The sequence below is a fragment of the Atractosteus spatula genome, chromosome 3 (genome assembly GCF_055471065.1).
Source record: "Atractosteus spatula isolate fAtrSpa1 chromosome 3, fAtrSpa1.hap1, whole genome shotgun sequence".
NCBI lineage: Eukaryota > Metazoa > Chordata > Actinopteri > Semionotiformes > Lepisosteidae > Atractosteus > Atractosteus spatula.
Window position 1 is genome coordinate 38,903,524 of NC_142708.1, and position 24,761 is coordinate 38,928,284.

A 24,761-nucleotide genomic window follows, 5' to 3' on the forward strand; every position below is an offset into this window, starting at 1 on the left:
AAAAAACACAGTTGTAGGGAGTTGGTGGTTTGAGTTGTTTAGCTGTAGATATGGAGCAACTTCAATAGCCATTCTGGCTTCTCTGACAGAGAGAGATCACCAAAACCACTTCTCCTAAAATAATGTGTTTCAGTGCAGTTTTCTCCCAAACTTCTCATGAATGTTGTTGTGTGTCTGTGTGTTAAGAAGGGATGTGGCACAATTGGGGAAGCCAGTATAGCTGTCCCCAAAGCCGCAGAAGTTCAGAGAATAGTGTTTGTGTTCAGCTATAGCAGTGGTTCTCAAACTATGGTACGCGTACCACTTCTGGTACGTGGAGTGCCGCCAGGTGGTATGCCATATGACCATGGAAATGTGTTGTGTGCACTGAAAAATTTGACGGGTTTTCATATTTTCGATTTTAAGAAAAGTAGTTTGTCGAATATGCAGACAACGTACTATGATACAGCGCACGCTAATTCTTGAGAGGACACAAGAGCTACTATATAATTCTATACCATTGTATAGGAATTCGTGCTACGAACGCAAGTGACCAATTGTATTTTAAAAAAGTTATCTCCAGCAAATAGGAAGGTAGGAGATGTATGTGTGATTTCAGAACAATGCCAACCTTGTAAGCACAAGAAAGCATAGAAATGCGTACTACGAACATAAGTGACCAATTATATTTTAAAAAAAGTTATCTTCAGCAAATAGAGAGGTAGGAGAATGTGCATGGTTTTGGAACACAGGCAATCTTGTGAGCACAGGAAAGCGTGATAGCTAACAGAAAATATTTAAGGACTGTTCTAGGTTAATTTGAAAAAAATACACCAAGCGTCTCTGTGTTTCGCTCCCATGCATATGAAATAAAAACTTCTTTTAACCTCTGAGACGGACTTCTGAAACGGAAATGGGAAAAATGCAAGCTTGCAGATTGCTAAAGCAGGTAAGCCCCATACTATTTTTGAAAAACTTTGTCTACCATTGGCAAAAGAGCTGACACGTATTATGTGTGGAGAAGAAGCTGCTAAACTGCTTGACCTGCTGCCCCCTCCGAAAGACACAGCCACTCATAGAATTATTGATATGGCGGATGATGTCAAAAGTACGCTGATAGAGCGCGTTAAGATGAGCAGATGCTTTTCACTGCAATTAGACGAGTCTGTAGATGCCTTTGATTTGGCCAATCTGCTTGTGTACGTTAGATACGAGTTTGAGGGTATGTCCCATGAGGACTTTCTGTTCTGTAAGCCACTACCAACAGGAACTACAGGAGAGCACATATTTCAGCTTCTGAATGAATGTATCGAAGAGAATGGCATCGACTGGATAAAATGTGTCAGAGTTTGTACAGACGGTGCTAGAGCAATGACAAGCCGACACAGCGGTGTAGTTGCACGAATTAGAGAGGTTGCTCCAGATATGAAGTGGACGCACTGCAGCATCCACCGCAAGGCCTTGGCCGTCAAGAAAATGCCTGAGGATATCAAATCTGTTAGACTCTGTTGTGAATTCATTGTTCGAGCCTTGATACAATTCACATCTGCTTTGCTCAACTAAACAAGCTCACCCCTCTAACTGAAATGGTGCTTTTTTATTCTTTATTTTTAATTGTTGTTGTTCCTGTTGTCATTTTGTAAAGCGCTTTGAGAAGCCACTTTTAAAGGCACTATACAGATGCAGACATTCAAAATTCGCGGTACAAACCCGTACTGCACGCATCTGCGCACGAACCACTGCGCCGTACCACAGTACGTGATTGGCTGGCCAAAATGACCGACAGGGGCACTCGTGGTGCATTGGTTGGTAGTGAAAAGATGTAATCATTTAATCTCTTTACTGTGCACATTTTAATCTGCTTATTATTGAATATTTATATGGAATATTACAACTAAAGGGAAATTTTAGTAGCTGAGCATAAAAAGAATAGGAGCATAACGAATCTGAAGGTCATAAACTATATTAATTTAGGAACATAAACATATTATGTAAACTGTATATTGCTGGTATTCGTATTTTAAAGAAAAAATACACACCAGTATTCCATTTCTCCCTAAACATTTTAAGCATCAAAGTCTTACATGTGGTTATTTTGGAAACGTTTTTACGTGCTCCTTCTGACCATTTTACTGTCGTTTATATACAGTACTTTGTTAGAAAAGTAATAGTTTAAAGCTTTTCTGCGAATATGCTCGATACTGGAGTAAACAAAAGCATACTTTTAGAATTTGATTAATAGGGAATATAATATGGAATCGCGTATCTAAAGAAATTAATAACAATATAATTATATTAATGTACTGTACATGAATATAATAGAATATAATTATATTATAATATATAATGTAATAATAATATAATAATCTGATATATTCATGTACTGTACTACATACTAGATATGTAGTAGTATATACACATATCTATTGATATGTGTATGGCTGTTTCACAGTTTGTCACGTGACTATGTCAGTGGCATGATGGCTTAAGTGACTGACTTATAAGCGTGAGTTCAGATGTTTAAATCCAGCTATCACCACAAGTTTTCTTTTAACAAATAAAAATTTCTTTGAAAAACTAAAATAGCAACAGCAAAATAGCAATATTATGGACACTCTACTGATTTTTTTTTCTAAATATCACGTGCTCAAATCTAAGGCATTTATTAATAACAACGAATAGTTTCAAACTGCTACTGATATCATTATCATCAATATGTGAAAAAAGTGAATCCTGTTTTTTATGGTCTGTAGCTCAGATCCTGCTTAACTAAAAATTAGACACAAGAAGAGTATTATTGGACAATGTTGTGAGGCTAAAGAAATCAATAACGATATTAATTCAAAGATCTAGATATATTTAACGCATACGCCTGACATTAGAGGATGTGTCTGCTCGCCTGCGCGGTGACGTCACCGTCTTTCCCTCTGAATAGCTAGCAGGAACCTGTACTGTGTGGATCCCTTTAGATCTCCGTTCAGATTTAAAAGGTTATTAATATCTTCAGTGTCGCATTAACATTGGAATGTTCTTCCAAGTGTAAAAAGAGGCGATACTCAACATGTCTCCTTCATACATTTTCAGTTTACAGACCGTATAAGATCATTTTTTATGAATAATGTATTCCGTATCGCATTAAAATTGGAACGCTTTTCACAGGTGTAAATCCACCTATTTTATAACCGCTTTATCCAGGACAGGTAACAGTTTCACAATTCACCCTTCCGAATCACAGCGGGTAAGAAAGAAAGACATTTTTCCAAGAAAGATCTAATGACAAGGAAGAAAAATAACCACTCTTTGTGCACTTTTAGTTTGTGCACTTTTAGTTTTTAGCTAAAAAGGGACATAAAGGTAGTTATGATAAGGCCCAACTGTGTCTAGGATTTTGTCATTTTAATAGGGCCTGGGTGGACTCTTTTTCAGAGTGAGGGATCCAGAACTTATTTGTCAGTTACAACATCTGGAATCTGTAGTAAGGTTAGTACATGCATTACTGATAGCAAAGACATCTACCACATCAAACACCTACATGCTAGGGCTTTCCATACAATTACAAAATTAAAAATAATAAAAATGTTCATCCATTGAATAAGCATTTTTTTTCTTTGAACACAATTTTTTCCTACAATAATTTAAGTACTCAACAGGAAAAACAGACATAAATTATTTTTTTCAATCTCTCTTCCTGTCAGTTCTGCAGTTGAAATCCCAAAGTGACTTTTTCTTACTGTTTGACTAAGGAGGTATTTGACATTTTCATACATGCTCACATTTCCTTGCACTTTAACTTCAGTAAAAGCAAGTGCCTGGTGTGCTACATTTTGGTGTTAAATATAATCACTAACAGGTGGTTTCTTCATTCTTCATTCACAGTCTGATGTTTCCTTGTGAAAAAAGCCCATAAAAATAAGACTTTTTTCATATTAGTAAAAAATGACAAAATTAATTTACCCTTGCATTATGTTGGGAAAGTAAAATCTGGAATAAAATCTAATGGGGAGGTATACACATTCAAACCATACACTTATTTTGGGTCAAATACACTTACTTTCTCATACATGAAATGTTTCATCTTTCTACTTTTTAGTGTGGAATTAACCTTTATTTGTTCCTTTGCAACCAACGCATGTGACAGCTAGCTATAATGAAATGGGTTTTCTTTCATCTTTATTTAATTAGAACTTAATTGATTCAAGCTCAAACATGTCCTTTCAATGAATGTTTAAAATGTACTGTACAATTCACTACACTAAACTGTAATGGTCAGTAATAAAAAAATAAAATACATAGTGTAAGATAATTCAAGGTCAAGGTATATAAATGGCATATATTTTTCAAATAATATTTTAAAAGCTCTAGATATATGTCTTGACCCGAGCAAGATGGCCGCTAGACTATGGCAGGTGACCGATAAGAGGAAATGCAGTTAATTAACAAGGCCCAGGTGAGTGATGTCAACATCCAGATAAATCCACCTTGCAAGGAGTCATTGGGGAGAATACCGGTAAGGTGGAAGCAGAAGGCAAGTGAAAGCTGTGTGTGGAGCAGTTGAAGAGGAGCAAGCTTATCTTGTGAGTTTAAAATAGCGAATGGACTGAAATAGTATTGCGAAGAGACTTTGGATGACAGATTTTGGGCTTGAGCATGTGACAAGTAAAAGAGAGAAAATAGATGGCCAGTGTCACTACGTTTGGATATGGAAGTTGGACCACGTGGATTCCGTTCACTAATAAGACAAGAAGAGGATGTCTACAGGATCAGGAATCGGGAATTTAAAGCTAACGCGTAAAGCATTTATAATTCCTCTGTGTGGGAGAGGCACCATACTTTAAAGAGGTTTAGTTGCATAAAAATTAAGGAGTTTTATACATTATTAGAGCGAATATCCCCCCATAACACTACAATAGCAAATAATAAAAGCATGCAACTGTGGAAGACTGAGTGAGATGAACTCTTAGGAAAGATCAGGACTGTGGCTATGCGTGGGAGGGGTTTTCCGTTTGCACCTAAGACAGCTGTCTTTCTGCAACTATTCTAAATTGTGATTTTTCACACCCATGTGTTTTATCAGAAAAAGAAGACTGCAGAATGCCACATGGAATGTTCTTGTCCTGTTTGTGTTTGACAGACTAATTGTCTTGTGCCTCATGTGTTTGATATGAAAAGTAAAAGTAAACAGTCAAAGAAGCATATTTATTGCTATGCTCCCCTTCAACTGACTGAATAAAGATCTCTGTTTGACAATCTCCTAAACTGAGTGAAGACCAAGTTTTCTTTGACAATTCCATGGTGCCGTGACCCGGATAGCAACACTGAACCCAAAAGACTGAAAAGACTGGAAAATTACCTCCTTGTCACCAGACATACCAACAAAAAAAAAGGTAAGGGACCTTTTGAAATTCCTATGTGATGTCTGGAAGGATCTTTGCCGGGCTGATCATGTGTATTGGGCTCATGCCATTTGAACTTTGTGTGAGATTGTCTGCAGATTTCTCTGGTATTGTGTACACAGGTCTTGTTGGGTTATCCTTGTGAACTGCAGGTAAGTTCATCTGGTTGTGTGGAGGTCTAAATGGAGTCCTTCACCTGGTTATTTAGCACTTTGGTTAGTAAACTTGTTTAGGATTTACCTGGTTATAAAGATATTGTCCATTGTTAAATTGGAAATTACTGCAATACGGGAAATTTAGAATATGTGATTCAAATTGTGCAGAAGGGAAAGGTTAAGTAGACAGAACAAACGCCGAGTACTCTCAAAGGAGCACGAGGAAGGAATATTACAGAAAATAGGGAAAAGGACCGTTTGATGACTGAGTGAAATTGGGAAGTAGATTATACACATACGATGTTTGATATTTTCTTGTTTGGGAACCCATACACACAACACCTAAACATAAACAAACCTTATAATAACAGTAAAGGGAATTAAAGGACCTTGGAGCCAAGATTAGCCCTTACTGGAGATCAGAATATCCCCAAAAATGTAGTAAGGCTGGCACTCTGGGGATGGTGAATTCCTGATCCAGGAGGAGGGTTGCTCGTGTTCTCACTCCTTACCTGTGAACACTGAAGTGTACACCCTCTCTAAAGACTGAGAGGTATTTAGATCTGATGGTAACGGACACCCCTAGTTGCATGAGTGCAGTAATGCACAGGATTTCCCAGTGAAAAACACTTCCCTATGAGCTGTTACTTTACATGACACTTATAAGAGTGAAGGTCCATATACCTGCCCAATTTGAACAATACTTTTGTTACAGTCTGTGGATGCCCAGTGAATTGAGAAATCTTGTTAAATTATTTCCTAATATTCAAGAAGTACCTGAAAAGTTTAAAGAGGAATTGCTTACAGTCATTAAATGTTATAATCCAAACTGGTCTGATCTATATCAATTATTGCAATTATCTAATGTCTGCAAACTGCTGCCAACTGGCCAGTGCAAAACCTCAAAATGAATGTGGATCTGGAATCAGCTCCGCACCAGGTTAATAAGAGGCTATAAATACAGTATGCCCCAAAAAGACTGATTGGGGAAAGATTCAGAAATACAAACAAAATATGGAGAGAATGATCAAACTCTTTGGGATCCCAGTGGCTGCAAGTATTTTGTGTATGGTACTAGTGTCACTTTTAGAGGATTGTATAAATCTCCCTATAATGTCACACAAATAAAGATGTTCTGAGCTTGAAATTAGCTTACAAAACTCAAGGGCTTCTTTGTTATGCTAATAATGGCACTATCTATATGGGAAATAGCTCCTGCAATTATACACTTAGTTGTTATCGGAATGTCACCAAGAAGATAATCAACTGTACCAAACCCCCATCCAGTTTCTGATGCAACCCAGTATTTCAGTAGAGGCTGTAGTTTCAAGCCCTCGGGATTGCGAATTTACAATGGGACTTTTTTCATTTGTGGGATCAAGCATACCCCTGGCTTCCACCTGAGTGGACACAGGATACATTAGCCCAGCCATGAGACATTCTACTGTTCTCCCTTTTGGTACGCTGGTCAAACATTCCGAAGTCAAATTCTTCCAGGACGACGGCACCAAAAAATTTTGGTGCACCCTCTCTTTAAAGCCCTGGCCAAATACGAAGACAGTACGTACAGGTATAATTCAAACTGAATTAAAAACTACACATCCCAGTTACCATGGTGGTGCTTGTGATCATTGCGTTTAACCAATGAAACAGGGCGAAAAATCAGTCACATGACTTTGGGGCTGAGTTTCGAAAGCTTAACCTATCAGCAACAAAGCGAAATCTACACGATACCTCAAACTGTCAGTTACACGACTGTGTATGTCGCTTAAGCCACTCCTATTTGGCATTTTAGTTATGGAGGCGGGAAAACGCCTCCCCCTCCCCTCCCTCTGGGTGCCTGACTTGTCGCCATCTTTAACCGCTCTGGTGCCGAGTAGCAGCGAATGAGAGAGACCCTGAGAAAGAAAAAAAAATGAATCCAGAGAAAACGCTTGTGTGCCCTGGTGGTAAGGGGAAGCAATACATCAGTAGCTACTTCGAGGAATTAGGGATAGATGTAGAGTTAAAATCTGAATGAATACAAAAACTAGATGTTAAAATCTTGACGAACAGAGCGATGATGGAGATCTACAAATTTTCCGGAGCCAGAAAATCAAATAGGAAACAGATGCCTTTGGATATCTTAAATCATAATTTCGACCCAGGTCTAAGAAATGAACAGGAAAAAAAATATTTTCAGCGAGTGATTAGTTTGAATGTACAGAGGATCATTAATAAGAAATCCCGCTTAAGAAAAAGTGAAAGGGAAGATTTTGAACGCCAGATCTTTGCTCTGCTCCTGCTCTGCAGTAAAATTTCAGCTGCAGAAGAAGAAGCAAACAGCTAGCACTAGCTCTGCTTGTGATGTAAGATCAGGAACAAGTGAATTAAGTGATGTAAAGTGCACTAATGAGGTAGTTAGTGAATTAGGAGCACAGTTTAAAAATGTGCATAGATTAATGGAAGAATGCAGGAAACTAGATGATGAAAGAGCTAGGTTAGACAAGAAAAAAGAGAGAGGACTTATGCTTTATAAGGCTGAAACTGAAATTCAAGCTCTCTCAAATAAATTAAGCAAGGCAAATGAAAAGTTAGGATATGGAAGTGTTAGGAATGTGAATAAAAGGCTTAGACGGAGGGATAGTAAAATTCGGACACTTGAGCAAAAAGTTGTAAGTGTGAGCAGGCAGTCATTTTGAATGAACAGGAGAAAAGTGAGTCAGAGAAGGAAAAGGCACAGCTAGAGAAAAGTATTGATGAATTGCAAGAACAGTTGGAAAAGCTTAGATATACAAAAAAAAGGAATCCCAGAAGGTTACGTATTATAAAAGGAAATGTGATTCTGAAGCAGATTTAGCACATACGGTAGGGTGAGGGACCTGAATGAGGAGGTACAGTTCTGGCAGGGAGAATATGAAGGCTTGAAAACAAAGATAGACAGGATAGTGAGTCACAATATTAGCACGTATTGTGTTAGAAGCGAGGCAAGTTTCTTTGCAACATCTGAAAGAAAAACTATTGCAAGAAAGTAATTTAACCCTTGCCACAGATGGGACCATTAAATATGGTCATAAATATGGAACTGCAGGGATTTCTTTCCAGGATGGTAGCAGAATGCATTTAGGACTCAGTGCATATTTGACACAGTTAGAGAGATGGTGCAAGATGTTGTTTACAGTGGAAGCAGGGATTCGGATGCAACACGTTCTGAGAAGGAAATTTTCTGCAAAATTACAAATCTAATTGGCGACAGGGCAAGTACAGAAAAAAAATTTAATGAAATTCTGGCGCAGTACAGAACTGATATCTTGCCTGAAATTGTAGATGGATTTGATGACCTCAGTGAAACAGACAAGGCTAGGATTGGAGTTATCAATGAGTTGTTCTGTGGATTGCATTTAATTGATGGCTTGGCACATCAGGAAAATGTTACACTTTCTGTCTGGGAAAGAATGATTTTGGTGGTGAAAAGGTGGGCAGTGTTAGTTTAGATTGGATGCATAGAACAGTAGGAGAGAGTGGTACAGTTAGATTGATTAGATCAGTGTGCAAAGCCGTCCATGAAAGAGGGTGTGAGAAAAGTGGCAAATCTGTGCAGTTTAGATCTTTTTTGTTGAGTCAGGGGAAATCTGATCATGTCCCTCTGGTTCCCTTTAAAGGAAAACAAATTAAAGCAATGTTCCACAATGCAGCTGGAGTTTATTTTTTGTATTCTGAATTGCTGGAATTCATGCATGATATACGCAATGAAAATAAAATTTGTTCCTTTGCAGCCTACGCATGCTGACGCAGCTACCCACCTAAATTAACAGAAGCAGTGTTTGAGGATTTGAGTGTAGGTCAGTTTATTGCAGGATGCAGAGCACTGGGAATGATTTGTAAATTAGTGACAGAGCCTTTGTGGAAAGCTCTGGGAAAAAAAAGCATGTTTTAAAAATGAATGCAAGATACAGGGAGCTAGTGTGCAAACTGAAAGAATGGCAGGCTGATAGCATTAAATTAGTCAGAGGTGAGGCACACTTCTTTATCGACATAGAGGTACATTCTGGACCTGTTCTGCAGAAGCTCACAGAACAGCTCTCCTCAGCACAGCTGCTGGCTGCCCTCCCTGCCCTCCACACCAGCCGCTTCACACCTGCGCAGGCCTGGGAAATTGTTGACCTGGGAAATTGCGCAGGCCTGGGAAATTGCTCACAGAACAGAGGAGCCCTGAATTTGAGGACATGACTAGACAGGCTGCTAGTTTTGTAAAGGTGTGTTGTAGGATGGTAGCAGATCATTTAGAATATGGCAGGTATGATGAGGTTTCAAAGGAGATGTTTGAAAAGCTTGAATCAGCACCCAAGACGAATGTAAGCTGTGAGAGGGATTTTGGAATCTTTGATAATTTACTTAAAGTTAAGGCCAGAGCAACAGCATTAGCTGTCGAGGGTATGATTATGTTTGAAGAGAACAGGTCCTGGCAGTGGCTTGAAAAACTAGATTCTGAAAAGAAGGCAGAAGTTTTATCTCAAGCTAGAGAATCAGTTAAAGAGCAGAGGGCTGTGTTTTGTGAGAGGATGGCTAGGATAAGAGATGCCAGGTTGCAGACACTTAGAGAGAAGAAGGAAAAAAAGACAGAAAAGGAAACAAGAGATATAAGGACAAAGGAAGTACTAGCGGTAGAGATGGAACTTTGGAACAGCGAGGAAGAAATAGATGAGCAACTGAGGAATTTAGATGAGGACAAGAAGCTTCCTGCAGTTACAGCACAGTTGAAGTTTAGGAGATTTGTGATAGGAATGAAAAATGAAAATAGAGTTTTCAATTTTTCAAAGGACGGGAAAAGGCTTAGTCTAGAACAGCTGATTGCTAACTTAAAAAGTGTTGTCTGCAGGCCAGAGGAAATCCCAGGTACATCTAGAGAAGACAAAGATTATTGTTTGGCACCATCAGAACGTATTGTTGAAGAAAAGGCAGAGTTTTTAATGGAGGCTGTTAAGCCGCATTTTAAGGCTAGAGATCTAGGTAGAAAAAAGGTTGGTATGGAAAGATTAAGAATTCCTAGAACCAGAACACTTGTTAGGAAAGAGAGTTAGACATGCTTTTGATGAGATGCTTTTGATGAAGGTAGGAAGGTGTGGTACAAGGGCACAGTTGCTGAAATGAGACTAGATGGCCAGGAGTATATTTTTAAAATAAAATATGATGGATTTAGAAAAATGTGGTGGTTTGCTTTGTGGAAAGATTATATGGATAGTTATTTAGAATTGCTTCCCGTTAGTGCAGAGGACTTTGTAGGCAAGAAAGTAGAGCACATGTTTGTGAGTAGTGAAGATGGGAGTGAATGTTGGTGGCCAGGCAGGGTAGTCCGTGTAAATAGAACAGGAGACTTGTTTGTTGTGGATTATGTAGAGGAGGGTGATAATGAAGTTAGAGGCATAATTGAGTATCCACTGTTAGATGATTGCATGGATAATGAGGTGAGGATTGTTGCTTAGTTTTTTAAGCTCCAGGCTGTTGCTAATGTTACGCTGTGTGTCAGATGCAGATAATTTTGAGGAAGATGAATAGGAAAACATCTTGTAGCCGATGCTGATGTGCCAGGGAGGCTGGTGAAAAGCTGATCCCTGGAGCCAGCATCTTAAGATATCTGTATTTGTAGATACATAGGAAGTAAATTAATTTGAAAACATGCAGATTATGGATGCTGATGCGCCAGGGAGGTCAAAAGGCTGATCCCTGGAGCCAGCAATATGAAATTAATCCTCTATACATAACTGCTGATGTAACTTCCCAGTGCCTTCTGATAGCTGGTTTCCAGCACTGTATATAGTTACTGGTTAGTTATAATTTTTAACATTTACATTGTTATTCATTGTTCATTGTTATTCATTGAATATGTTTGCTGTTCAGTTATAGTTTATATACTTTTAAGATTTATTTTATGATGTAGCTGTGATAATGCCTTTTTTCACCATCAGGTCCAAAGAAAGTGTATGTCCTCGGCGACTCTATGTTGCAGGGCCTGGAAAAACTGATGCCAGCAGAGCAGGTGTGGCTGCACCCTGGCACAACACTGCAGCGCAGTGCCCACCAGCACCTGTACCACCTCCAGGCCCTGAAAGAGGATATATTACTAATCATTAACATAGGGACAAATAACATAGCTCAGGGTGACTCCCCCTATGACATCCTTAGAGCTATGAAAGAACTGATTGTGGGAGTAAGGAGAGCATCTCCTTGTAAGGTTCATTTTGCAATTTGCTCAATTTTGCCACAGCTCTGTGATGACTCATTTACGGCTGGAGCTGTAAAAGAAGCTAACCGGGCTTTTTCACAGCTCCCTTCTCAGATGGACCATGTGCAGTTCCTCAGGAGCAACGGAGTCCTTTGCTGCTGATGGGCTTCATCTCAGTGCCGATGGGAAAAGGAGCATTTTTCACTATATTTTAAATTTTCTCATTATTTTAGAACTTTAGTTTGATTTATTTTACTAGTGCCACATTTTATTTCTTAATTTACTTTTTTGTTTACTTTCATTTTTTGATATGTTTATTTTGTCAGATCAAATGCACATTTGACCAAAGTCTTGTAAATGATTATGTTTTAAAAGACATGGAAAAAGTGCAACAATTTATTCCAACGCAATTTTAATATTACTATATTTGTCATTCATGCCTTATATTATGTATGACAATTTTTATATTTATAATTTATACTAACATTGTTTTGTATAGATGAAACCTTTCCAAAATGTATAAATCATTAAAGATTATTAAAAATGTATTATTTTCCACGTGTAATATAATTAGTACGTACAATAAGATGTTGTTTTAAGGATGTTATAAAATGATACATCTAATTTGTTGAAATGATAAGTAAAGGACTTTGCTTGATTAGTTTTAAAAACTAAGTTATAAATGCAGACACAATCGGTGCCATAAGCGCTCCAGGCAGAAGAACGTTCATTCTGTACTGCTGAGCTCCGCGCCTCCTCCCTCTCTCGGTGCCGCCCCCCTCTCTGACAGAGCGCTGTGGGCGGTACGCTATTTTCAGAGCCTCTGATTGGGGAAAAAAAGACCTGCTGATCAGTTTCACACAACAGGAAGAGAAAAGAATGGAATTTTTTCTCTTCGAAACGTGTGTTGTCTTTATGAAATTCGTGTATTTTAAACGTTTAATTAAGAAGTAAAAACCTTACAGCGTACACAAAGATTCTAAGCTGAACACAAGGAAGAAAAATCACCTGTTTTTCGTGTATAAAAAGTGGTTTTTAACTCTCAAAACCTGTTTTTATAGGTTTTAAAGTCATGCAATGTCTAAGTTAAGCAGGAACACATCATTATATCTCATTTTTTATTTCTTTTTAAAAAAATTAAAAATCGTTTGCCCAGCCTACTTTTGGGCACCATGACAATCAAAACAGGGGATTTCCGAAGGAGACCATTCAACCATTCTGGTCCCCATATGTGGGGTTGGCAGGGCCATGAAGGAAATGTGTTCCAGAATGCTTGTGAGGAACCAAATCAGCAATGACACTGTAGAAGCTGCCGAGCTGATAGCAATGCTTATGAATGTAAGCAATACATTCCGTACAGCTTGAAAGAAATCTCCAAGCTTACTGAACACATTCGTAAGGAAGTTTCCAAGCTACACGAAACCCAAGGATGGACCCTATGGGGTTGGGTTAGTGGTGCATTAGGGTATGGGTGCCTCCATATTGCAGGGATTATTACTCTTATTGTGCTATATATATATAATTGGAGTATATGTAGGTTTTTTGGTTATTAAATGTTTTTGTACTTTCTCATGAAAAGAAATCCAAGCCCAGCTGTCTAACATGGATATAAAGCTAATGTTAATTAAATGTGAAGAACAAAGGAAACAAGAAGAAACTGACAGGCTAATGCAGATATGCATGTAAAGTCAGATGGTTGTGCTTTTAAAGCACAAACGGGGGTGAGTGTGGAAGATTAAGTGAAAGGAACTCTTCGGAAAGGTAATGGCTGTGACTATGTTCGGGAGAGGTTTTCTGTTTGCACCTAATTCCGGCATCACACTACATGACTCGACATGACTTCTAGTCGGAGAGCATGTCAAATTTAACGACTGCAGTTACTGAATCTCGCTGCCTTTTCTGTCCAAGAGGGTGTCAAATTATACGACTAGAAATCACGGGGGGTGACTAATTACACAATTCCCTCACGACTTTTCATCACGGTTTCCAATCTTGTATTGTGCTGCAAAAGTACTGCAAGGTCACCTCATTTTGGCAGCCAATCAATGCGGAGCACACTGGAATAAAGGAGCACCGCACTAAAGTAAACAAACAACAAAGAACAAGCAGGCATTTGTCACCTTCGCTGTAGCCTGTGTACTCCTTTGTGACGAGAAAAAAAAAGAAGAGGATAAGCTAAAAAAAATGGAGTAGACCACATTTGTTTGGTCTTGGTACTTCCGGTTGAGCGCTCATTGGCTGTTGAGTGTTGCAGACACAAAAGCCCACCCCTACGGCTTGCGACTCGCTATGAGAAAATCAAACCAGTTTGATTTTGTCATAGCAAGTCGTAGTGACTGTTAAGAATCTGTGACTTTCTTATGATTATGTAAATGAAGGCTAGGACTACAAATACTAGGAAAAGTCATGTAATGCGACTCCTGCCACAAGACAGCTGTCTTTCTGCAACTAAAGCCTGTGATTTTTTACAACTGTGTGTTTTAACGAAAGAAAAAAAAACATATTGCAGGACGCCAATTGGAATGTTCTTGTCTTGTTTCTTTGTATTTGACAGACTTCTGTAATTGTCTTGTGGCTCATGTGTTTCTTTGATATGTTAAAGAATGAGCATTCTTACTGTGTGCTAGGGGAAACCCTGACTCTGTGCTATGCTCCCCTTCAGCTGATTGAATAAAAGATCTCTGTTTGACAATCTCCTAACATGAGTAAAGACCAAGTTTTCTTCGACACAAAAAGTTCTCCTTTCTTAGAAAGTTTATTTTAGTACCCATTTGAGGTTTTATGTAAAGTTACATTTTTGCATAACGAGGGGAGAGAGGGTATACACCGTTTCAGAACGCCTGTATTAAAGGCACACTGTGCCAAATAAAAATTATCATTGTAGCCTTTTCAACCTTCAAAACTGCCTTTTTGTGTACCTCAATCTAGCACTGATCATATACCCACTATAAATTTACTGTGTAAACATTTATAGTGTAAACAAGACAGCATGGTCTTCCTGTTCTATGTTAGTGGATGGGGAAGAAAAACAAAAATGGAAAAAAGTTTTAATTTCTGAAAACTGATTTAGTGCTTCAAATGGGAAAAGTTTGAGAGTTCAAAATCCAGGTTTTTGGACAAAAAAATGCAATAGTGATCTTTTTTAAAGTACTGAGTGGTGTAGATCTTCATGTATACATATAGTATAAATACACATATGATATGCTATCCTAATACATGTTACAATACAAATAAAGGTCACAAAATCATTATTAACCAGGGGTTTCAGGAATTTAATTATTTTAGGAAATCCCTAAATCCGAGGATACACACTATCAGTAAAACAAATTGACATGGAATCTTTTACTTATGTAACACTTGATTAAATTAATAGTTTTCTGATCTAAATAGGATAAAAGACTTTGATCCCATGGTCTGACTGCCTGTGCTTTCTTGTCCCTCAATAAAGAAAAATAAGATCTATGACAACTGCTTGCTTTTGGAACTTCAGTTGGATACACACAACATGAAACTCTGTATTATTAATAAGGAAATATTTAATGTTTTTTTTCCATTTTGAAACAATCATTGTTCATGTAGTTCATACAATTTGAAACTATTTTTTTATTGTCCTGCACAAACCGTATTCGCTATAATACTATTAATGAGTCTCTGAGGCATATCGTTCAAATTACGGAATTATAAACCTTTGTTGAGTTTGCACGAGAAGCAAAAGGTACCTTTTGAGAAGTCGTGTACTGCTTGCAAAGTAGCTGATTCTGACAAACAGCTAATTTTGCTTGAAGAATTTAAAATCTGTCTGTACTGTAGCTTTATTTATTTAAGCAGAAAGTCACCTTGCTCTGTTAAGCAGAGTTCGTGTTAACACACCACACCCTTTTGAATGAGTTTTAATCAACTTTGTTCAGGGGGGTTGGGCAGAGTGATGGAGAGTGAAATGAATGACCGCCGGCACTTTTCCTTCCCCCCCTAGTGTGAGGTGATAATGTGGAAAACGTGTTTTTTTTATTTTACTGGGAGTGTGAAAATTGAGTGAGCACTGGGGCGCACAGTGAGATTAACAAAGTGAGATTACTGAGATGGATAATTTTAGTAAATATGTTGACAAATGTCTAAATGTTTGCTTTCACGAGGCAAGATAAAATTGTTTCCAGCTGTGAATCAGCTACGTGACCTTGCCCCCATGAAAAGTTTGGGAAAGAGGTTTAGTGAGCAGCACTACTCACAGTGTAGTGCCCACAGAATGTTAATTTTAATACACTGTACAGTATAACAGTATAAAGCAAGTACTTTTTTTAATGTTTGTAATTGCTATTCTTGCAAGTACATTTTGTATTCAGTTTGCTGGTGGGCAAACATTTGAGAAAATTCTTCCACAAGGAGTGTACCTTCAAAGTGGAGAAGACGGCACCAAACTTTTTTGGCCCTGTATGTCACTTAAGCCATTCCTCTTCGGCAGTTTAGTCATAGAGGTGGGAAGACGCCTCCTCCCTTCCCCCTTCCCCCTCTGCCTGCCTGACCTGTCCGCATTTTTAACCATTCTGTGTCCGAATCGCAGTGGGTGAGAGAGAGTACAGAGAGAGAAAAAAAACCCTGGCTTAATTTTAAATTATATTTTATCTTAATTTTTTATTTTATAAGTTTGTATTCAACATATTTTCTGATAATCTGATGTTTTTCCTAATACTAATTATTGATTACTAATAGTTTATGCACCTGACACCTGACTTTATTTAGATGTATATAAAATATTGAACTAAGTATGGCATAACATTCAGAAATACGATCGAAAATAGTCTGTGATATTTGTGTAGATGAAACTTTTCTAAAATCTATTTTTTTCATTAAAAACATTAAAATGTATAAATTAATCTTTCCATGTGTAATGTCATTAGAAAGTACAATAAGCCCCTGCTTTGATTAACAATGGTTTCAAATTTAAAACTAACTGGTGAGAAAGCTATGTTTAATGATAATTAGAAGATTTCAAGTTAAAATAAATTATTTATATTCCATTATTAAATTTTAAAGGCAGACACGCTGAGTGCCGTAAGCACTGCAACGATCTAACGGCACCACCTCTTCTCTGACTGAGCTCGGTGGGCGGTGCACTATTTTCTCATCCACCTGCTGATTTGCTTCACACCACAGGAAGACAGGAAAATGTGATTTTAATGTATCTGTACAAAATTCGTGTTGCATGTACAAAATTAAAGTGTTCAAAATGTTTAATTAAAAAGTTAAAAAAACTTACAGCTTACACAAAGATACTAAGCTGATCACAAGGAAGAAAAATCACCCGTTTAAAGTGGATTTTGTATTTTTAACTAAACCTGTATTTTTATGGGTTTTAAAATCATGCAATGTCTATTTTAGGCAAACATGTTATTGTTTATTATTTTTTATTTTCTTAAAATGAAAAGAATCAGTTGCCCATCGTGCAACACAATATTATGTTACATTTTTATGTCTTTGAGAGACTTCAGAAGTCTTCAACTGATGCATCAAAAATATAGCATAATGCCTTATCACGTTATGAAGTCGCTTACACCTGGGATCCGCTTTATTCAAACTAAGGTTTCTAAAAATGCAACCAGGTACTAGATATTGTTTAAATAAAAAGACAAATTGTGATCTTTAAAATGCCTGTGATTTGAAGGCTCTCTGTCATTTGTTCACAAAGTTATTGACATCTAAAACAGTGTCTCATAAATAGGTGTTTTAATAAGCAGAGGTTATGAAAACTGAAGAAAAAAATGACTCTGAAAAAGATACAAAAAGCTTGAAATTACCATTATTAAATTAATACTGTTAATAATTACCAGACATTATAGTTTCAGTGGTATTTTTAATACCGCTTTATTATTCTCGATTCTAATTACAATATATACGATTCATTTTAAGGCTTGTTGTAAAGGTGTCTGTTAAATTGCCCCACTAAATAAAGTGTTTTGAACTGAACTGAGTTAAACTGGTTGAACTGGTTTTTACTCCAACTGTTGACAATATTCACGTGTGCTAATTCAAGTTTTTATTTCATTATTAATATATATATATCACTTAACATTGAATATGTTATAATATATATAAAAAAAAATGTTAATATAGTGTACATAATATTTACTATTTTACTTTTAAGTCTTTATTAGGAGAAAAACATGTGCCCTAAGTGGGTATTGAACTCGGATCGCCTAGACAGAACCTCTACTGACAAACATTCAACTATTCAACTATTAAGGAACTAAAAGAAGAAAATTGAATAGGTCTACTCAAGCTAATTAGTTCAATAAAGGACTCAAGAAATAGTTGAGAAACTGGTTAAAACAAAATGTAGCAAGCACAGTATTACACCAGGACCAGAAGAGAACAGCTCTACATAGAAACAATGAACCTGGTATGATAGTATCACATTACAACAGTTATTCAAGTAATAAAAAATTAACTTCACCTGACTTTATGGTTCAATATCAAACAACTGAGGGCAGTGTACACTCCACCAATACTTCAAATTAGCCTTAATTCTCTTGGAGATTGTGAGCTTTTGAAATACCAGCATGAACATGTTTTTATTTACTTGTATCAGGAACTAACTTTTTAAATAATCTTCCTGGGCTTGAAATTATATTTATTATTTTGTTTGACATATTTTATGTATAAACAAACAAAACAATAATAAGTGATTAATTTAGCCTCACTTTCATAATTCATGAGAAGATATGATCGTTGGTACATTTTTACATAATAATTCTGTTGATACGCAAAATCCTTTTATGTTCCTAATGGAGCAGATAAATTAGTTTCATTTATTATAATTAAAATACCCCAAGTTGTTCTTAATATTAAAATTACATACAGATATAATTGGAAATTCACGACATAAGGTTCTTACATTTTTGAAGAATCAAAGTTCAATGCACACTGTAAATTAATAATATAATGAATTGACTTTTCATGGACTAACTGCTTTAGGCCATTGATTAACACTACAGAACATTTGTTCCATTTTGCACTTGGTGTTGTGACCATGTAAAGGCAGCCAGTTTCAGTGTGGCAGGGCTCTGTATTTAGAATACTGGTGCTATAATTTCTACAACGTAAGCCACGCACCACCAGCTGATACAAGCAATGTTAAAAGGTCTTATCTGATGTCAGATTGTGCTCATTTTACAGGACACAAGTTGTGCAGGTATCTGGAATATTATTTTTAAGGTTTTTGAAGCCTTTGTATTTGATACTCAAGTTAATTGTTTAGACCCAGATGAAAGTAAGGCACTTAAAGGCTACTGGCTGAAACTAGTTCAGTTAAACTAAAAATCTCGTTATTATCCTATAACAGAAGAAATGTGCTCATTATAGCAGAGATGTCCTGCGTTTCCCTCCAAAAATACTGGGACCATAAAACTACTTTCATTGTACTTCAGTATTTGCTCTGATAAAGATAAGCCAGGATAGTTTTAGACAAAGGTTTAATGGACAGATTAGACAAGTTATTGATCCAAAGTCCACCTTCTCTTCTGTGAAACATGACCTAGCCTGGGCAGGCACTGCCACCTCTCGAACAGTCCCACTCATCTTTACTGATAATGTAACTACTGACGGTAGCAGCAGAATGATTTACAGAAACAGAAGGATTATAAGAACATTTTTGCTGCTTATGTAAACCAAAATGTTTCTTTGTTATTGGGTGGTGCTTCACAATGTAACATGACTGTGACCAAAAACATACAGTCAATACAACCAAGGAGTACATCAGGAGAAAGAATGGGAAGATCTTACAATGGCCAAGGCAGTTGACTGGACAGCTCAATTGGACTTTATGCAGTTATTATCTCAAAGGGATAGGCATTCATATACTGACTTCTACAGGATAAAATTTACTTAAAGTGAATATTTCCCATACTTTTCACCGCTTTAATAAAAAATAACAAAAGTAATCCCATACACAAATAACTTGCAATGGTAATGAGATACTTTTTAAAAGTAACTTTCCAAATACTAATTACATTCAGTGAGTCAACACTTAATATGAGGACTATATTACAAAAGCACATACAATATAAGAACCTTTAATGCTGTACTACACAGACCTCTTGAACTTCAAGCAGTGCTAAAGGACTTATGTTATGGGGTTTTACACTATAAAAACAAAGTTTTTGCTTGTAGGATTCAAGGTGATAAAGAGATAAGAAAAATATCATTTTGTTTGATCTTCACTTGATTGAGAGGCAGAGACAAAAGACCTGTGTTTTGTTTCCCTAATACAGTCTCCAAAGCAATGTATAAACCTGCCTTAAGTCTCTGAATGGTCAAAATTCACTGAATGACAGCTTGTTTTTGCTATCAGGGCAGCTAAATTCACAGCAAGCTAGTCTGACTTTCTGTCTAGTCTTCCCACTTGTGCACATCAACTATCATTTTGAACTTTCTAGCTTTCATTTGTTGAATCACTCAATGCAATAAAGTAAGGCACTGGGTTTTATATATTTTGACAAGGTTTTGCTTGGGTGATATTTTTACTGACAACTATTTTCACATCATTAAAATGTGTAGTGCTGCACATATAATCTTATTTGGGAGAAAAACATACCTGCCGTTTTATTCTATAGAGCTTCTGTAATAGTTTTCACGGTAAAAAAGGTGAAAACATTTTTTTTCACTTTACCATGTTCACCCGCTGGTGACTCAGTGCAGTACTACAAAGTTAGACATTGCCAGTCTAGGAAGTATAGCTATTATTACTACATATCATAAAAACAAGCATTAACTAATCAAATGTGTAAATTCATGTCAAAACAAAACCATGTATCATTTGCAGTATTTCTGTTAAAAAAGATAAATCTTAGCATACAATTTTTAACTGTAGCCTATACTTTAAACCCTGGAGATAAAAATGCTTGCAAAGAAATATTAGGAATCTGTGTCTAATTTATAAGGAATCCATAATCTGAATGCAAAGTTGCAAGTTGTGCATGACAAGCTACAGAATGGAACATAAGCATAACCAATTAGAAATAATGAACAGACAAATTATGCTAAATTTCTCACCTTACTGCAGCTTAGTCCATTAATAATGACAAGTTACAGGTCTAAATTCATAACCTCCATTTTCTTTTTATAATAGTTATTGAGGTCTCAATTGTTTGACTTGACTTTTTTCTATTTTAATAAATAACCACATCTGTGCTAATTCCACAGGTTATGTAAGCCTAGCATGTAAGAGATATTTTTATTAAGAGAGACCAAGTATGCCTTGGTTATTTTTTTAATTAGTCTAAAGATTCTAAGTGCACTTTGAACGCAAGTTATCAGCTATCCCTTCTACAGTTGTGGTAGAAAGTTTGTGAACCCTTTAGAATTTTCTGAATTTATGCATACATTTAACCTAAAATGTGACCAGATCTTCGTCTAAGTCATAAAAATAGATAAAGAGAACCCAATAAAACAAATAACACACAAAAGGATATACTCTTTCATTCATTTATCAAAATGATCCAACATTAAATGTCTTTGTCGGAAAAAGTATGTGAACCTATGCTTTCAGTAACTAATGTGACCTCCTTGAACAGCAATGACTTCAAGCAAATGTTTACGGTAACTGTTGATCAGTCCAGCATATTGGTAGTGGCTTCCTCCTTGCTGTCCTCCCATGCACACTATTCTTCTTCAGTGTTTGCTGAACACTGACATTAGCCAGAGCAAGAGAGGCCTGCAGATCCTTAGACGTTACCTTGGGGTTCTTTGTGATCTCCCGGAATATTAAACGCCTTGCTCTTGGAGTGAATTTTGTTAGATGACCACTCCTGAGGAGAGTAACAATGGTGTTGAATATTCTCCATTTGTAAATTATCTGCCAAAGTCTTTAGTAATCGTTTTGTAACCTTTTCTGGCCTGATGACCATCGACAACTCTTTTTCTGAGGTCCTCAGAAATCTCCTTTGCTCGAGGCATGGCATGCGTTCACAAACCTGTGTAGTGAAGACCAGACTTTGGTAGTGAAGACTCAGGTTTTTGTTTTTTTAAATAGGGCAGGGCTACCCAAACTCACACCTGATTGTCATCCCACTGGTTGACACTCCTGACTAATTATCCCCTTAATGTTTAATGTTGGATCATTTTGATCAATAAATGAATAAAAAAGTATATCATTTTGTGTGTTATCTGTTTTATTGGGTTCTCTATCTATTTTTATGACTTAGATAAAGATCTGATCACATTTTAGGTCAATTTTATGCAGAAAGTCAGAAAATTCTGAAATTCACAAACTTTCTAGCACCACCGTATATACGTCTTTCTCTATTATATAAAGTAGCCTTTCATAATATCATTCTGAGCACACAAACCTAGAGATTCATTACTTAATAAGACAAGATTTTTATTGTCCCCTGAGGGAAATTTTTTATGGACACCCAGCACTCCTGTACATTTAAATAGAATGCAAAAAAAAGAAGAGAAGAAAAGAAAAACATTGCACGTTATACTATTCCAAAAAATAAGAAAAACATTGCACACGTACAGTATAACACATAGCAACATGAAACATTTATAAAATCACAAACATTACAACAGTGGGTTGTAAGAGTCAAAATTGTGTTTATCTTTGACATTTGCGTTAACAGCTTTAATGAATAGTGGAACACAGGAATGTTTGTATCTGTTTGACTTACATTTGGGAACCCTAAGATTTTTGCCAGAAGGAAGTTGATATTCAGAGTTGAGGATGTGGGAAGGATCTGATATAATTTTTCCTGCCTGTCTGATTATGGATTTTTCAAAGATTGTCTGCAGGGAGTGGTGCTGTTTCACTCCCATGACCTTCAAAGTTGTCTGGATGAGGCAGGTAATTTGTAAATTAAAATGAACTGATAAGATTACCAAACCACACTGAAATACCATATCTGATAATGCTTCTGATTACAGAATGGTACAACATATCGAACCCCAAACACTCTTAGTCTTCGCAGGAAATATAAGCGCTGCTGAACTTTGGAGCAAACACTTTCAACATGAGTAGACCAGCACAGGTTACAGTCTATGTGCACACCTAAGTACTTATACGAATCAACGAATTCGTTGTGGATTACTACCTGTGAGTGATCACCAACTGCTCTGGGATCGAAAACTATTTCTTTTGTTTTTTTAGCATTCAAAATTAGGCTATTGTTGTCACACCATTGCACAAACCTTTGGATTTCTGACATGTATACAGATGAGCTGCTACCTCTATGCATTAAGCCAAGAACAGCTGCACATATATATTGATTCTCACTGTAGTAACAAGACAATTAGACCTAACTCATTACCATGAAAACAGGACTGAATTAAGTATTTCAAGAACCTATTGTAACTATTAGTATTCTGTGATTGGCTGGTTTCTTCACTGGGTGTTAATCAGCTTTCATGGACCCCTATTTCCTGTTTTGAACAAGAAAACCCCCTCTTCCTGATTATGGTAAAGCATGCTAAGGTTTCCACCTGCCTGCCTACCTACCCCTTCATCATCACCACAATTGTTGCCAAATGAGCCACTACAATGAGGGAACTACTTCACTTATTTCAGGTGGGAAATCTACTTCAAATGTATAGTGAAAGGATATTAAAGATTTCCCTGGCTACTCTTACTTAAGAAATTAAAATTTTGTTCCACAGCCTATTTCAATATTCAGTATTTCAATACCTTTTCTCTGCATAATTGTATTTCTGGTGAAGTGTTTCCCATTAAATATTACGATCTGTTAATGTCTGTTTCACACATTAATTGTTGTTTATACTAAAATTCAAAGTGTTCAAAGGATTTTTCAAATATTTTTGAAGATGTCATGCTAAGTATTTCATGATTATTTAATGAAACATGATTTTCACAGTGGATTTTGACTACTTCCAATAAAACATGAGTATTTACATTTAATGTCTAGAAAGAGACATTTCTTTCTCATTCAATTGTTTTAACAATTTAAAAATGTTTCTATGGCAGCAAATATGATACAATGGCTTAAACAAATTAAAAATACTTCAGTGCTGTCTTTCCCTAACATTATATGCTGTCATTTTGACAGGAGTATTAAATGTCTTGTTAACTTTTCAGTATATAGCTACTGAAAACAACTGCATATGAAAATTCCAGATATGAAACAAAATGATCTTGAACTTTTTATCATATTAAAGCTCACAAAGTCAGTAGGTACGCATTATTTATAAAGTATATCCATACTTGTATGTCTAATAATCCTGATAGTACAAGATGGTTTCTGAGATGGTGCACTGATAACTTATTTTTTACAATAAGACTACAAGCTTTGAAAATAACCTAAAATCATCATTACCTGCCAATCATATAACAGTAAAAAGAAACATGGAAAAATAAGGCACATGCAATAAGAAAGAAAACTACCTACCGCAAACAAAGAACCATGATACTGACATTCACCTGTTGGGAAAAAGACAAAACAATTTGAAATTCTGAAAAAGGAGAAAGCTCCAAGTACCCAAAAAAATGGTTTTAAGCTCATATAGAAATAACTAGACCATGCAGATATGCAACACATTTAAAATGACCTAGAAAGGTACCTCCAAACTGGATGAAGTAGTAAGAAAATGGGTGGATGAAAAGTGAACATTGAATAAATATTCTTTAAGTACTGTGATTGCCATTCATTTCAGTTGTTTCTGTATTGTAGATAAGTATTAAGTGTTTCTGTAACTCTATGGTAAATTGTGCAATGAATATTGATGGTATAGTTCAGGTGGGAAGACGCTTCAGCATGCGTAAGCTGCAAAGGAACAAGCAATAGGTTTATTCCATGCTGAAAAGAGAAGAAAGAAAATAATGTTTCGGCCGTGGGAGGCTCCATGGCCGAAACGTTGTGTTTTTTCTTCTCTTTTCAGCATGGAATAAACCTATTACATATTAATGATATGTTAAGTTTATTTTAAAATGAGTGGTAGTGGGGGTTACTGTAATCAGCAACAGCACTAGACTTCAGTTAGACACCCATTAAAGGTGTACAGCTTGTATTGCTTCAACAGTGGCCACAG

The 24,761-nt window shown here is 36.5% G+C and overlaps 1 protein-coding gene across 1 annotated transcript in view; it reads right to left on the minus strand.

Annotated features, from left to right (window-relative positions):
• Window positions 1-24,761, minus strand: part of fras1 (Fraser extracellular matrix complex subunit 1) — a 352,881-nt gene that overhangs the window by 325,749 nt on the left and 2,371 nt on the right. Inside the window, exon 2 of the mRNA XM_088911421.1 lies at window positions 24,122-24,153. Coding sequence (XP_088767547.1) covers window positions 24,122-24,153 — 32 coding nt within the window. The remainder of the gene's footprint in view (window positions 1-24,121; window positions 24,154-24,761) is intronic.